Below are 16,235 nucleotides of genomic sequence, written 5' to 3'. Positions count from 1 at the left end.
TTAACGCAGCAGGAAATGTGAACATATGTAACATTTAGAACTTGTTTTTTGCCCAGTAGAGATATTTTCAGTAGGTTATTTATTAAGCTTTGACACTTCAGGGAATTAAAGTGTTCTTGATACTTACTGTAATTCTTTCAGTAAATTCCGGTAGAGGCTGTGATTAGGCAGTTGTGTTAGGCTTTGATTTCCTTTGGTAGTTTTTAAACATGTGAATAGTCCCACTGGCTTTGGTGGTGGTGACAGGGCTGAGATCTGTGTTAAGGTGTACTTACTAACTTAAAAATTTTCATTTCAATGTTTGTAGTTGGTGTATGAATTTTTCCTGAGGTTTTTGGAGAGCCCGGATTTTCAGCCTAGCATTGCAAAGAGATATATTGACCAGAAATTTGTACAGCAGGTAAGTGGGGAGTTTTTCCACCCGTAGATTTAAAAATCACCTCTCAAGCATAATTTATCAGATGGGCTGTTTAAAATTTTCATGTTGACACAGGGTAAATTTCAGTTGTTTCAGCAGTGGTTTCTGCCAAACAGTAAATAAACAGCACACCGTACCACAGAGGCTACATGTAATTAGTAGCTTCAGCAACAGTTCATTTTGAGGTATCAACCTCAGTGCTTTGCAGTGAAAGATATTTGTAACTTCTGAATGCAAGTTGTGTGTTTAATGATTTTTAACTTAATTTCAGTCAATTCAACAGTGGGCTAATTACGTTTTTGTAATGCTTTTGTTTGTTTCTTTTAATAGATTTATCACAGGAAAACTTGCAGCGAACTATTTTCTTGTAAAAAATTTGTGTGCTTACCGTACATGAAATGTGTTCCAACATCTGTTAACTTGTGTCTAAATAGTGTCAGTCTCTTTACTGTCATGTACTAACCACAGAAGAAGAATCAAATAAGAAAGTACAGGAAAGTACAGTATAGGAAGATCATGCTTCACCATGCAAAATAACAATGTATGAGCAAGAAAATGAAGTGAGATTTCATATTAGATATAGCTGCTCAAGGAATTATGCTGTAGAATACCACAGCAATTTTTGTTCAAGGTGAACTCAGAGGGGATTTTTTTTTTTTTCACCATGTCAAAATATTTGTTTGCCCAGTATCTGAAGAGTGAGTGCTGGCAGGCCATCACAGTACAGCAGTGAAAAGTGAAAACATAGATGGACTCTTTCCCTCCCCACCTTCAGTGACTGCATTTAATTCCCACTTATTTGGTTCTACTATTCTTGTTTATAGATGTTTCCTTCTTCTCGGTTTTGTTCAGCTTTCCCATAAAATTTAGGCCTGAAGCTGGTGCTGAACTGTTGGCTGTGGCTGTCCAGTTTACTAATTGACCCGTGGTCCTTAAGAGCCTTGTTGCAGAGTTTCAGTTTGACATTTCACTTGATCTTTCTGTAGAGTGCAAGAAAGACAGTGCAGTGAACAGCTAGCTATATATGGGGAAAAAAGGTGGAGTAGTGACCTTGAGAAATTCCTTCTAAATATAAAATTGAAATGAGCCTGAACAAAGTTCCTGAACAGCTGTTTCCAGTCCCTTGTGCTGCTTGGTACACATATACCCAACCAGAGGCATTGGCTGAGCAGGAGATGGTAGTGACTGCTTGAGTTAAGTTACTAATTTGTTCAAGACAGCTAGCATTTCTGAATATGCTGTTACTTGAACATGCAGGAAAGAAAAAACCAAAATTAATGGTCTGTAATGTGATTGGAGTATTTTTTGATGTCTTCGAGTGAGCATGGTCTTTTCTGTGTCCTTGGAAAACTTTCTGCAAAAAAAAAAGCATGCAAAGTCTTGTTAGCTTCTTGCAGCATTTAGTCAGTATTAGCAGAGAATCAGTTAATAATTACTTATCTTGTGCGTATTTTATGACCTCATTAATTGTAAAATCTTTTATATAGGATTGCTTTTGCTTAGCCATCAAGACATAAGTATCTTTTGGAGATAACTAGTAAAGGTTTTTAATTAAGAAATTGTAAATAAATGACACAGATTTGATTCATTCTGATTTCTTAACAAGTATAAACCACTTACCTGTGGTTTGATCATCTCATTCTTGCAATTTTATTTTTATTTTGATAGTATAATAGTTATTGGAATGACTTTGGTGTCTTTGTATACAGGCTTTGGAAGGGAATGAAGCTGATGGGTTTATTAAAAAAACCACCTTTTTTAAAAATGTAACTTTGAAAATATACTATCGACATCTAAACAAAATTTACAGTTAAGGTGATTTTATTTTTTCTAATGTAACCTTGTAAATTAAAGATAAAACTCAAATCAGGTAGGAACAAAACAAAATTCAAGTCTTTCAAAAGTAATACATTTAAATTTAATTTTTAAAGCTGTTGGAGCTCTTTGATAGTGAAGACCCACGAGAACGTGATTTCCTAAAGACAGTGCTTCATAGAATTTATGGAAAATTCCTTGGTTTAAGAGCATTCATCAGGAAACAGATAAACAACATTTTCCTCAGGTATGCTGTGTGCGTGTGTGGCTGTGTTGAGGAATATTTTATCTTGCCTTTATGGTCTGGGTCTGCAGTGATTTATTCTTGAAATAAAAGACCTGGTTTTAGTTTGTGATCTGGCTTTCAAATATTTCCAGCTTATTAGGGGTTATTTCTTTGGGATCTCTGGTCCTCTGTTTCAGCTTTTGATGGTTGTCTCTTTTTGGTACCAGGTTTATATATGAAACAGAGCACTTCAATGGTGTTGCTGAACTTCTTGAGATATTAGGAAGGTAAGTTTGATCTGACACAGAAGAAATATAACATGTTATTGTGGGTGTTTGCTTCAGCTTTTCTGCTTTGGGAATGAAGGGGGAAGAGAGTTATTACAGCAACAAGTGATAAAGTGCAGTCACTGATAATCTAATACTGTCTGGGTTACCACATGAGTATTAAATTAGGATACAGAGTATAAATTATTCATTTTTCAGTGGAAGTTTTAAAGATGACTGGCAAAATGTTTCTCAAGGGTCCTTGTTTCTCAGGCCTATCTACCCTTGCTTATCTTACATCTGATAGATGACTTGTTCTTTGATTCAGAAACTGAATGTTAACTTTCACCCTCATGCTGAATGAAATGCTTTAATCCTCAGCAGGCTGATTTTCTTTAGATTCTATTCAGGAAAGCCTTGTAAGTGCTAGGGTTTTTTTTTAGTTTCCTTATTTTTACATTATTTCACTAATTTAATTTTTAACTTAGAAGTTTCTCTGTGGTAGTTTTTTACTGTTTCTCCAAAATTGTCACACACATTTCACGGTAGAAAATTTTATAAATATTTCTGGTCTAACTGAAAATACAAACATTGTGAAACTATTTTGGAAAAAAATTTCATGAAAATCAAGCAAAAGGGATGCCATTATTTTCTCAGATTTGCTTAAAATGTAAGGGGGGAAAAAGAAGCCAACCTTTTCCTGAAGGACTTCTGTCTGTTCTATATATAAGATGACTGAATCAGTGACAAACTATTTAACTTCGTTTTTGAAGGGAAAGGTTGTTCAACAATCTCAAAACAAATGTTCAAACTGCAGTGTTAAAGTAGTTGAAAATTGTATGCCATCTATTTTTTTTTCTCTCCAAGTTGCTATTGATGGTGGGTGAAATGGATCAGCTTTCTGATGCATGTAAGCTTTACAGTTGGACAGGAAGACTTACTGTAGATGATTTTACTTAATGGAAGTCATGATAAAAATATTTCAGCTCATCTAATGAGTATTATTTGTCTTCTACTGTGGTTCTCTGTTATTCCTGCCAAGAGTCTAAAACTCTCATGATACCAAAACTTTAAAGGTTGTGCATATGTAGTGCTATTTCATGGCTTCAAAATAATCAGGTTTATAAACTGAATTGGAAAGGGAGTGTCTCTTGAACTTAAAGAAATTCTTGACTTGCTAGGAAAAAATATTTTTTAATTAAAAATAAATCCTGCTTATTCATGTTTTCAGTATTATCAATGGTTTTGCACTGCCACTGAAAGCAGAACACAAACAGTTCCTTATGAAAGTTCTGATTCCCATGCATACTGCAAAGGGATTAGCTTTGTTTCATGCACAGGTAAGCTTTTGCCTATTTCTAAGCGTGGCGGGGTTTTTTGTATTTACATTTGAAAATAATGAAACTTTAAAACAGTATATGTTATAATATCAATATTCCAAAATATTTGCAAATTCAGTCACACGGTCACACTTTTAAAAAATCTTATAGATCTTATATTTAAATGGTAATTTGGATGTAATATTTAGCATATATTACAAGTGAAAGAATGTAACAGTGAGTTGAAGTCATGTCAACTGAAGTGGGAAGCTTTTTTGCTTGTAGTCTTGTCACACTTTAAGTTTCATTTAATCAGAGGACCTCATGCTGTTGTAATTTCTTTTATGTAACCTAAATGCTGTTTCTAAAGGAACCTTGAGTATGGCCAGGTACTTATTTCAGAAGTGCTTTTTTATTTCTAAAGACATACCAGTGATGGAGTGGGGAGGAGAATGTTTGTTGCCATTTATAAATGGCAGAAATGCATAGTAGCTCTCTAGATCAGCTGGAAATTATGTAGATCCATGACACACTGTCAGAATGCTACAGCTCTTCATCTGACTTTGATTCTTATACTTGCCACAGACATTCAGCATTTTATTTGAAGGATAATCTGTATCCTTTCCAGACGTATGACACTTGAATATTGAATATATTTGATGCAAACTTGCAAGTAATTCTGCTGTGGCTAATTAAAACTTGCCTTCTAACTTAGCTCACTAATAGAGCTCTTTATAGACTAAAGATACAAGGAAATGGGTTTTTAATTAAAGTGAAGTCACTATGACTGTATAGTCAACAAACAGGATCAAGTGAAGAGCTCTGTTAATTCCTAAGTCTCATATGAAGTTTTAAATTAATTAAATCAGTTATATTTGTGGTTTATTGCTATGCAATAGGCTGCTCCCTGGAATGAGTCAGTGATACAAAAGAGGCCAGTCACCTCCCAGAGGTGTTCTCAGTGACAGATCAGTACAGCAAGCTGTCCTTTTTTTTCTGGAATATGTTAAATCCAGTTCATGGGTTCCTGAAAGGGGCCCTATTAATTCAGCTGTACTATGTACCCAAAAGTAGTGTTTGGTCTGCTGACCAGACCACTCCTCTGTCCCTCCATAAAACACTTTGCACACGCACCCAGCACTGTGTGTTCCTGGTTTCCTGTTATCCCAGGGATGCAAGCCAGTGTGAAATCTGCTTGTCAATCCGAAGTGGCCTGGTTGCTTTGTGCAAATGTAGCCTACCCTTGAAAGTGAAAGCCTTAAAGCTGAATTAAGCTTGAGTCTTTGTGTCTTTGAAAAATAAAGCAATACTGTACTATATATATATATATAAAATGGGATTTTATGAGATTAATGTGTGGCATTTACTGTGTTTTTTGAATCTACATAAATATATCCATAGCCTAAGGGTAAGAGAAATAAATTAGACCTGTTGCAATTACAGCATTGTAATTATCTGCTTTGGCATAACAGATTTAAAAAAAAAAAGAAGGAAGAGTAATGCTTGAATTCAAGCATCCTGAGTAGTGAAATGTAACACATGTATACAATTTTGTCTTTGTTTTATATGGCTAAATGAAAAATACTGTGACTTCTTAAAATCAGTCTTAATGGAATCTAGGATTGTAACTGCTTCAGTGATAGGATTGTTGTATGGTTTCTGCATGGGATGGTCGTTTAGTTACTCAACTATGTGCTAATTAACTGAACTCTAAGCAAGTCAGGTCAGTCAGGTCAATATAACATGAAATATCACACCTTGGCCTGAGAAGACCCCTGCACAGAAACCACTAGAGGCTGGGAGAGCAGTGCTGATGGCTTGATGACATTGTGCTTCCCCACTTCTTACACCCTTCCACGGGCACTTGTTGGCCATTGCTGCATTGGGACAGGACACTCAGCTGGTCAGCAGCTGCCTGATCTCTTGTGGCTGTGGAATGTGTTATAATTCTTTCACCTGTAATCTTACCACTGAATGTTGTGTGCTGTAGGTGTCTAGTATTTGAGCAGTGTCCAATGTGTGCTCAGTCAAACCTGTGTTAAAACTTGTTTTTTACTGAAAGTATGGCCTTTTTTACCCCAATATAGATGTTTGAAAATGATAGCTTTGTAATGTTGATACAGGAATTGATGTAAAGGAAAATCTGCCTGGTTACTGGATCTGAGTTAAGGAAATACCTGTCAAACTTAAAAGTAATTTTCTTTTAGGAAATTATCTTTAGGCAAAAAAAGATGATTTTTAGTATGTGGGAAGTTTTTGTAAGATAGAGCAGGCTTGTATATCTTGCTGCTTTAATTGCTGTTTTGTTTAGTTTGGACTAATATGAAGTGGCTGCGTAGGGATGTTTTGGGTTGGGTTCGCCCGTGATCTGAAGCGCTTCCATTAGAAGTTGTGATAGTTATGCTGCAATGTCTAAACAGTGTCTGTTTAAACTAAATAATCATATGACTTACATTCTAGCTCGCCTATTGTGTTGTACAGTTCCTGGAAAAAGATACAACCTTAACAGAGCCTGTAAGTGTTTTTCAGTTGAATTTTTTTTCTATTTTTAATTTCAATTACATATTTCAGTGTAACTTGTTCGAATTGTATAGCAGTGCTGTCTGTGCTATCCTGATTAAAGATCCACAGGTGAGGTTTTCTTGGGGGGAAAGAATTAAATCTAGGACGGTTGTTAACAAAGTGTTGGGTCTGGAAGGGCAGTTCTCTTAACCTGTGGCCAAGATACTAGTGGCTCAAACTTTTATTTAATTCTGTGCTCTATCATGCAAATTACTATGCTTGTCACAACTGTATTCTCTCCTCATAAGAACTAAAATTTCAGGGGTTTTGGTATTAATTACTTGTGCTTAGCCACTGCATGAAGTAGTAATGTTTTAGGGAACAAACAATCCTAAAACAAAAGTTGAAAAGAATGACAACACTTTATTTAGACAGAACTCTGAAATTCCAAAGGCACTGTTCCTGCTCTGTCTCTTCAGTTCCTGGGGTGCCTCTTGGCAGTCGGAATACAGGTGCTTCAGGCATCAGTGGCTTTTGCCAGACAGTCTCCCATAATACATATTGACAGCTCAGCTAAAAAGGGTTTTGCAGTGCTTCGTGCAAGGGCTTTGGCAGGGCCCATAAAAAAGAACAGAGGCCCAGGGCAGTGCAGCAGCTCGTGGGAACACAGAATGATGTCAGGCCAGCTACAGCAGAAACTGGTTTTAGTTGGACAATCAAAAATATTTTCCCTAGGAGGATGCTGGTTTTAAGTACTTTATCTTCTTTTGGGACAGAAAAATGAAGAGCTTATGCAAATTCTGTTTCTTTTTCTATAAAGAATAAAAGATAAACAGCTTTGGGAAAGCACCATTGATCTTCACTGGTCTTTCAGTAGAAGCTTGTTTTCTGCACAGGCACTTCAGTACTGATGTTCCCCATCAGCTGACAAGTTATTCTGTAGGTGATGGAAGGTGTCTAGAAATTTGCTTTATGTGCTTGAAAGCATCTTCTTGCCCCTGTGCTGCAGTGTTCCCAGCTACACTGGTCAGTTAGCTTATTTTGTGGGATAGGGTGAGGAGAAAGGACTTGCATAACCCACATTCCTTAAGCCAAGCGATAAAACAACCCAGGCATTTTGACAGTTAAAGTTGATATGTGAGCAGAAAGTGTGTAGTATTACATAAAAACCTGCAAGAGTGAATGAAGTGACAACGTGACAAAGTCAGAACTTCCTGACATGAATTTACACAAGTGTGATGCAAGATCCAAACCCAGACTTTGAAGTGAAGAAGGTAGGGCTTTGAAGTAGGACTGCCATCGTGCAATTCTGAGGTTTGTCTGGACTGTGGTATGTACAATTCTGGTTGCTTCTTAATCAGTAAAGGAGAATTTGGAATGGAGAAGATATGAGAATTCGCTGCAGAGTCACTGCCTGTGTTTGCTTTGGTCATTACTCTGAGCTCACAGTAAAACTTGCTTTGTAGAGAAGTTAAAGTTAATAAGATGATAAGAAGTGAAGCTTTAAGAAACTTTCTGAAATGCTTGAAAAGTAAATGTTAAAATTTGGGGCAACTGATGAGATAGCATTGGAAATTTTTCTTGGCTTTAGGTCAAGTAATATTTTAAGAACTCCATCAGAAGGCTGTCTTCACGCATACCTTACTGTTATTTTTCTGGCAGGAATTGTCACTCAGGGTCAATTTAGAGGACATTCAATCTGAGCTCTTGTAGCTATGGTAGTCTGCCTCAGGTCAGTGCTGATGTTTGCAGAGCTGACAAGAAGAGTTTGTTACCTAACCCTGCTAAGTGCAATGGCCTTTACACTGAAGATATCAGACTAAACGTGCAGTCCTTGTAGGTGGGACAAGTTTTCTAGCAGGTGCCTACTGTTTTAAGTCACTTTATGGGAATTTTGTAGCTCAAGGAAGAATATTAATCTTAAGTCTTTTGTGTAGTAAGAGCAACAGGATTTCAGATCTGCATTATATTGACTACTTCTTTGAATAAAATCTCTAAACATACATATGCATTTATCAGCTTTTTGATATGAAAGCATAGTCAAGCTGGAAACTGATATTCTTGAGGTGTACGCTGTTAAACTCAAACTTGTTATTCCTTTATCAAGTTGAGAATAGAGTCTCTGTAGCAAAGTATACTCAGACATTCTAGCAGTAACATGTGCTGGAAAGTGGACTTTTCTAGAAAACTCAGTTTTGTGTTCTTGAGACCAGTAAATTTGTGTTCCAGTTAGGGATGTATGGTAGGTTCTCACACTTTTTGTTGGCAAATGTGCTTGTCTGAAGTTTTTTGGCTTACTTGCCTTGCTCTGAGGGAAGGGAAGCTGTCAGCGGAATGAGCTATTATGCCTGGAAAAGTATGGGTTTGTTCTGTAGAATTATGAAATCTCAATAGTATATAAGTTATTCAGTTATAAGGTAATTAACAGAAAACAGGCCTAGATTGAAAGAGGTTTTACATACGCAAATTTAAATTACTAATCTAGTGAAACAAATGTAATTAATTCATGCAAGTCTGACTCCCTGGAGGAGAAGCAAGCGAGCGAAGGACTGCCTGATCTGGTAACTGCAGTGAAATGGGGGAACTCAAAACTCCTCCCCCCTCACTGTGCCACCTGCCCCAGCTCTTCTGCTCCATCCATGGAGCAGGGGGGAGGCCAGATCAGTGCCTGCCTCCAGGGAGGGAGCTCTGCCTCTGTGGGCCAGAGGCCAAAGGTGTCACCCGTGTGGGCTGACCCCGGCCTCCCGCTCCTTCATCAGTGTCAGATGCTGGTGTTAATATTTCAGTTGTCTGCATCTTCCAGCCAGCTGGGTAGAACTGTATGGTCAAGGCTTTGTGAAGAAACTGTTCTTTCCTTGTAACTTGCTCTGTTTTTGTGGGTTTGAGCATAGAACTTTACCAGCTGCCTGAGGCTTCTGCATTTGCTCAGTGTCATTTGAAGCGACAGTCAGTTGTGTAGTAGCGAGATGTGTGAGTATCCTAGGATAAAGACTTGTGGGCACTTAAAGTCATACTAACTTTTTCTTCTGGAAAGCCACTTTTGGTAGTACATGTAGTTGTGAGTAAAATGGCCAGCTGGAAAGCCAAAGGAATTCAACATGACAAAAAGCAAATATGGAAGGTATTCAAATAGTTGAATAAGTTTTCCCTTTGGATATGATCAATTAGGTGCTGTTGTATCATAAAAATAGAGGTCTTTTTCTAGGAATGAAAGTGTATGAAAGCTCCGAGAATGTTTTTGCTTGTGAAACATAGCTACAGCTTTTTTTTTTTTTTCAAGCCAGCATTAATTTTGTAATTTAGACACCACATGAGATGTTTTCTTTCTAGGAAAAATGCCTCCAGCCTTTCTTTGTTGTGTTCTCCCCATTCCTCTTGAGCGCTGTACTTTCCAATTAATTTTCCCGAAGATTTTTTTTTTTTTCCTGGTCTGGTGTAAAATAGTATAGATACTGGAATATATTTTCCCTGCAAGTTCACATCTTTCTTACTTTAGTTTCCAGTCTAACATTTCATATTCTAGAAGAGAAAAGGAAGAGTTGGAGGCCATGGCTCCTCTGTAGAACCTTGTTTGTGCAGGCAGCATATAGCGCTTCCTCTCAGGCTCCAAACCTTTGGTGCCAAGGCAGGTGTTCCACAAAGTATGGATGAGTAGAAGACAAAAAACGTTCTGTGAAATTTAGCTACGGAGGAGGGTTAACTTCATATTGTGATGCTTTGATGTGATCAGCATCCTATCAGTTAATGTATGTACTGGGATGGGAGTGGAGCGTGAACAGATAATCGTAGACATGTGAAGTGATGAGGGTCGAAGTTATTCTAATAACCTAAACAAGATTAAGTATTTAAATGAGTTTTTATTTTCAGTGGAACTGCATTTAGCTGTATTCAGTTTTCACTGAACCTCTGGATAAGGAAAAGCAAACTAGTACTTTTTTTTATCTTATCAAGTATGTAATAGAAACTTGTTCTGCTTTAACTTGTTTGTATTTTTCATATAGGTAATCAGAGGACTGCTCAAATTTTGGCCCAAAACATGCAGTCAGAAAGAGGTTGGTTTTGTCTCTCATTTCTGGTGTCTGCTGTGAAGTAAAATGGCATGGGGCAGGCTCAGAAACCTTCCCTCTGCTGTGCTCAAGAGATTTTGCAGAAAACTTGGAGTTCTTGAGGCTTCTTGAGGCACTCAGCTTTGTCATGCGACTCAGTGTAATTGTTTTGTATGTCTCTGTTCTCACTATGTTAAAACCATATTCAAAGTTGCATTCTAATTAAGATATTGTATAAAGAAACAATTTTATGAGGTGAGAAGTATTTTAGTAGATATAGACCAGGTTGAAGGTAGTCATCTGCAATGTGACACGTTTGAGATGCTGAGCAAGTGTCTGGTAAATAAACATACTTTCTTTTTTTGTAGTAGGCTAATAATTTTAAATGGTCTTGGGAAATTTTCTTTTCCTGGTTTCTCCTACGTAGTTAAAAGGAGTTTAAAAACCAGGAGTTTAATTTATGCCACCAGATTCCATCCCTGACAGCTCTTTAAAAGTGGGATCCCTTAACGCTGTTGTCCCTGTTTCTTTGAGTGGTGTTAAATTTTTTCTGTGCCACCCACCCAGCATTCTGCTGGTTGCAGTTTTATGTGGGAATTAACTGTTTATCACTTCAAAACTTACTTTGGAGACCTTGCATAATTGTAATCTCTGCAGCCATTCTTGAAATAAAGTGCAGAAGCAGTTTGAAGTATTCAGAGTGTTTACACAAAAGAAGCCCAAGAGGAGAGCTGTATCCTGGTAGCTGAAATGGATGATTGACTTCTTTTAGGCTGCAAAAACCCTGTGGATGTCTAATGTATTGTAATTATACACAGTGTTCTTTGCAGGATTCATGACTAATGTATAAGCTGTATTTTGTTTCTGTTTACAATGGCGATACAGAACATTCTCATCCCTTTTTTTATATAAACAGGTAATGTTTTTAGGTGAAATTGAAGAAATCTTAGATGTAATAGAACCGTCACAGTTCAAAAAAATAGAAGAGCCTTTATTTAAGCAAATATCCAGGAGTGTGTCAAGTTCACATTTTCAGGTAAATAAAAAAAAAGTATAAAACCCCCCCCAAACCTTGCAATAACTTCTTTTATGGTTGTTGACCCCTAAACTTTGTGTTTCAGGTTGCAGAAAGAGCTTTGTACTTCTGGAATAATGAATATATTCTTAGCCTGATTGAAGAGAACATTGATAAAATTTTACCAATTATGTTTGGCAGTTTGTACAAGATCTCCAAAGAACACTGGAATCCGTATGTAGTGTTTATCTTTATCTATAAAAATAAACTGTCCACTGTTTCAGGTTTGGATTGTGAGCTTGACAGATGAATGCCACTGTCAGCTATATTGTGCTTTCACTGTTCTGCATTATGATAGAGACCTGGAATTTATTTAAAAAGTATGAGGAAATTGGATGATGGTCTTTATATCGTAATCACACTTGATCTTATGTGTTAGTTCAAAATGCAGATTAATGCTCCTTAGACCAAAACCATTTCCAAGGGTTGCTTCTGCTACATTTATGCTTCACTGTCCTTTACTACTTTTAAGATGAATAAAATTCTGGGTCTTAATAAGTAGTTATTGCTGCCCAGTGAGATAAGAAGGGGAAAAGATATTCTCAAGAGTAAGAGTAATGCCTACCAGTATAATGGATGGTAGGACTGAGAAATGAGTGACTAGTTCATATTATATTTATTGCCACAAGTTAAATATTAGTATTTTTATATCATACTTGAAAGATATTGAAATACTAAAAAGTGAAGTGGGCTGGTGCCAGCACCCTGAATTGAGTTGCAAGTCTGTGCAGAATGTGAAGCTTGTGCAGGCAAAAGCCAGGGTGAGCAGGAGCCTCCCAAAGCCCTGGAGTAAATCAGATGTCCTGTTTTAAGCCCTTGGGGGGTTTGAAATTATTCTGAATTTATCTAGATGGTGTGTCTAGTTGTAAATCTAGTAGCTGAGACTGAGTATAAATTTTTGGGAACTACTACTTTGAATATCAAGATACTTGGGACCTCAACAAATTCGGAGAATATTCCTCTTTATCTGTAGACAGAAGTTGATCTTTATGAAGGAAGTAAAAGACACAGGATAATTGCATACCTTGAGGACAAGGAGGTTTGAGGAATAAAGTCTAAGCCTTTGGTTTTAGTCTGTTCTGGAAGGCAGCAAAACATGCTTATATCCATCTGGCTGTCTGATATGGACTTAACCACATACTCAAAATCAAGCTTTTCCTCTCAGAAAACCAAAACTCTGAATAAGCTTTTGACTTCAAACCACATGAAAGTGAGGGTACAAAAAAAGAGAAAAATTAAAAGTGTGTAAACAGGCAAAGCATACTGTGTGTTCTGAATGAGTGCACGGCTCTGATGAACAGCTGGGAGATTTCCTAGTACCAGAATGGACAGAGTGTACTGAAAAGGCAAACCTGGTCCTTTGGTTACTTCCTTAGGGGTTTTTTTCTACTCATTTTTCAAGCTTACAGGGCTGCAGCCTTGCAGTCAGTGGGGACCTACTAGTGAGGGAAAAGAGGGGGAAGACAGTTTACCTACTTTTTGATTAGTGATAAGCTTAATGGCAGGTACCTTTTTGTGTTTCATTTTGTTGCTATTTTTGTATTTCTCTGTGTAACTAAGAGTGGTTTTAAAGGAGATAAACAACACAGTGTTTAAGATAGTTTACTGAAATACGAATGTTATCACAAAAAGAAGGGTGATACCTAATGTGGAAATAAGGTCAGCCAAGTAACACACAGCCAGTGTTGCTCACGCAGCTCTTGAGTTTCTTAAAGAAAATAAGGTACCCAAAACCATTATCTGATGTTCTCAATTCAGTTCTCTAATGGGGCATGTGCAGCAGCACTGCCTGCTGCCGAGAAATGCTGCTGGGAAAGCTTTGTGTGGTTGTGCTAAACCACACTCCTGTGGCTCCTCTGTTGCCTTCTTGAAGCTATTAGCCAGAAGTTTTATTTTTCTAGACTCTCATATTTCATTATTCAAATATTACAAAGTTGTTGTTAAAACCTGGTTTATTAAAGGTTAACATAATTGAATGGCTTTTAGAGTACAGCCACAGCATGAATAATTATATCTTGTGCATATTACAGAAGTCAGGAATTTAAGGTTAAATAGCTGTTTCAAAAAATGTTTAACTATACTATAATTTCCTCTGTAAATTAATGAAATGAAAAGGATTTTGTTTCAGAAACTCACTGACCTTACAGTAGTATCTTGAATAAGAAACTCAGAGTCCAAAAAAGAAATCAAACGTTCGTTTAGTGAAGTTAACTTTGTCACTGAGTAACTCTAATGGCTGTGCTGCTTCTGTTTTAGAACCATTGTGGCACTGGTGTACAATGTGCTGAAAACCCTGATGGAAATGAATGGCAAGCTTTTTGATGAACTCACAAGCTCATACAAAGCAGAAAGGCAAAGGTACTGGTTCTTTTTTCAAATGCCCATTGCAGATTGTATATCGAAGATGTAATTTCAGATGTTACTTTGCTGTTGTGCCTGTGGGGTTCTGTAGTGGAACTGCTCATGAGATGTTTGCTGCAGGATGTCCCTTGCGTGAAGCTCCCATATGCAGTGATGTGGTGGGAGCTGAAGGCCCAGGAGGTGGCAAGAAGTCCCCAGCTCCCTGTCCTGCCTGTGCAGGGAGCACATGCTCTCCTGTGTGGTGAAACTGGGCTCAGCTGCTGCTGGCTCTGCTGCCTCAGGGGTGTCTGAAGACAGCTGAGCTGGAGAATGCTTCATAGCTCAGCAAAAACATCTCTTACCCTACTGACCTACTGAGCAGCACTGCTGGAGTAGGGGAGGCAGGGTGTAGGTTGTCCTTGGCCAGCTGAAACCATGTGCCAAGTCTCCTTTCAGTAGCTGTGCTCTTCTCCCCTCATAATGCTTAGTCCCTTCTTATTTTGTTTGCATGTGATAAAGAAGCTTCTTAGAACTGCAGCTGTCTGTGCAAGGCCACACTACAGCAATTGTCTTCGTTTGCTGGAGCAAAGCTACAGTTTCACCACTAACCATTACTGATTTGTGCACTCACTTTTTAATTGAGGAAACTGTAACTGCCTCTAAAAATAGCTTTGGAGAAAAACTTACAAAGAGGAATTAGTAGATGTAAGTCACAGTTAAGTTACTGCATTTCCAGACTGCACTTAAAACACATCTGAAATCGATCCTTCACTCTTTTCTACAGAGAGAAAAAGAAGGAATTGGAACGTGAAGAGTTGTGGAGAAGGCTAGAGGAGTTAAAGCTTAAGAAGGCGATGGCAGAAAAGCAGACTCACAACGTGCTCAATGCACATAATACAAGTGCCAAATAAAAGAAATGACCACCTCTACTCGGCAGACATTCTTTTTTGTACCCTTTTGAAATATATAAGGATTTGCAAAAGAAACCTCATCAGTATAAAAGAAACAGCCAATTTTTTTTCTCTGGCAAATGTAAGGATTCGAATTTAAATACAGCAGTTAAGTGATGTCATTATCACAGCATATTGTAAATTTGTCTAATTATTGATAGACTGTCACTTCCAACGTTTCATAGAACTGAATTATCATCCTTAATGAGTGAAATAATTATGGGAGTGGTGAGAATTATGACTTGAATTTTTGATTGTGTTGCACATAGGTGGTATAGTTTGCTATGTACACATTTTTCTTTGTTTTGTATGTGCTTTTCACATTGCTGCATACTTTGGTTAAGATGATAGAAAAGGCTTCTAGTTGTGCTGTATTTTCTCAAATAAAACCAAGGTACGTTACCAGTAACTTGAGATACTCAATATGTGCCCCTTACAGCATTGAAAGGAACTGGGATACAGTGCTGTCCTTGAATTCCTGATTGGAGTCAGATTTAGATTTATATAATGCTCACATAGAAGGAGGCAAGGTAGGGAGAGAGTCAGCTGCAACAGGTTGGGGTGGCCAGTGCCTCTACCCCATTCTTGCTGTGTCTTGGTCCTGGGCTAGTTAGGGATTTCCTCCTGCTACAGCTGAGGATGGAGCTTCCTCCAGAGAGCCCATCAATGATGCTCCTCATCAGCCCGAGGACCCTGCAGAATAGTGCAGGTCTCTCTCACAGACTATCTTGGATGTTTCTGTGTTAGTTTAGCATCTCATGGACTGAAGAAGAGACCAAAATTGGCATTATTTTTTTTAATAGTAAAGAGGAAAGTGAATGTCAAGAAATAGTTCCTTGTTTTCTTTAAAGAAAATGCAGTCTGTTTCTTAAAGGTGGAAAGCTGACAGTAGAAGTCTTGTCTGTTTACTTGATCAAGTATTTTTCACATCTTTTATCAGAGTACCATTCCAATCTCTTAAATTGCAGTTGTGTGGAAAAATTTTGTAATGAAAGATCTTTGGGGAATTGAGCAGCGTTCAATAAAGTCTTTATGTTTGTATTTAGTGCGGTACCTCACATCTTTGTGTTTATGAAGACCAGGAGAATTAGTATGACTGTTATGAATAACCTTTTTTAAGTGCTCAAGTCTCTGACTAACCTGTGGCTTTTCACTGAGTGGCAAAAGTGTTGGAGGCACAGGCTGCTGGGGGTTGGTTTTTTGGTGAGTAGGGTGGAAGGCTTGGCTCTGCTCCCTGGTGGTGAGAACAGCTGAGGCAGGTGTCCTGGGCTTCCCTTC

General features: G+C 37.8%; 1 protein-coding gene across 1 annotated transcript in view; it reads left to right on the top strand.

Moving 5' to 3' along the window:
- The window catches only part of PPP2R5A (protein phosphatase 2 regulatory subunit B'alpha), a 45,215-nt gene extending 29,217 nt beyond the window's left edge, over positions 1–15,998 (top strand). Inside the window, exons 4-13 of the mRNA XM_064648271.1 lie at positions 308–400; positions 2,350–2,480; positions 2,687–2,746; positions 3,957–4,065; positions 6,505–6,558; positions 10,548–10,598; positions 11,509–11,628; positions 11,714–11,841; positions 13,924–14,025; positions 14,792–15,998. Of these exons, the coding sequence (XP_064504341.1) occupies positions 308–400; positions 2,350–2,480; positions 2,687–2,746; positions 3,957–4,065; positions 6,505–6,558; positions 10,548–10,598; positions 11,509–11,628; positions 11,714–11,841; positions 13,924–14,025; positions 14,792–14,918 (975 nt within the window). The 3' untranslated portion in view covers positions 14,919–15,998. The remainder of the gene's footprint in view (positions 1–307; positions 401–2,349; positions 2,481–2,686; positions 2,747–3,956; positions 4,066–6,504; positions 6,559–10,547; positions 10,599–11,508; positions 11,629–11,713; positions 11,842–13,923; positions 14,026–14,791) is intronic.
- Positions 15,999–16,235: the final 237 nt, after the last annotated feature.

Source organism: Pseudopipra pipra, chromosome 3, assembly GCF_036250125.1.
Source record: "Pseudopipra pipra isolate bDixPip1 chromosome 3, bDixPip1.hap1, whole genome shotgun sequence".
Lineage (NCBI taxonomy): Eukaryota > Metazoa > Chordata > Aves > Passeriformes > Pipridae > Pseudopipra > Pseudopipra pipra.
Note: the sequence above shows the minus strand (reverse complement) of the source record. Positions and strands in the feature narration are given on the sequence as shown.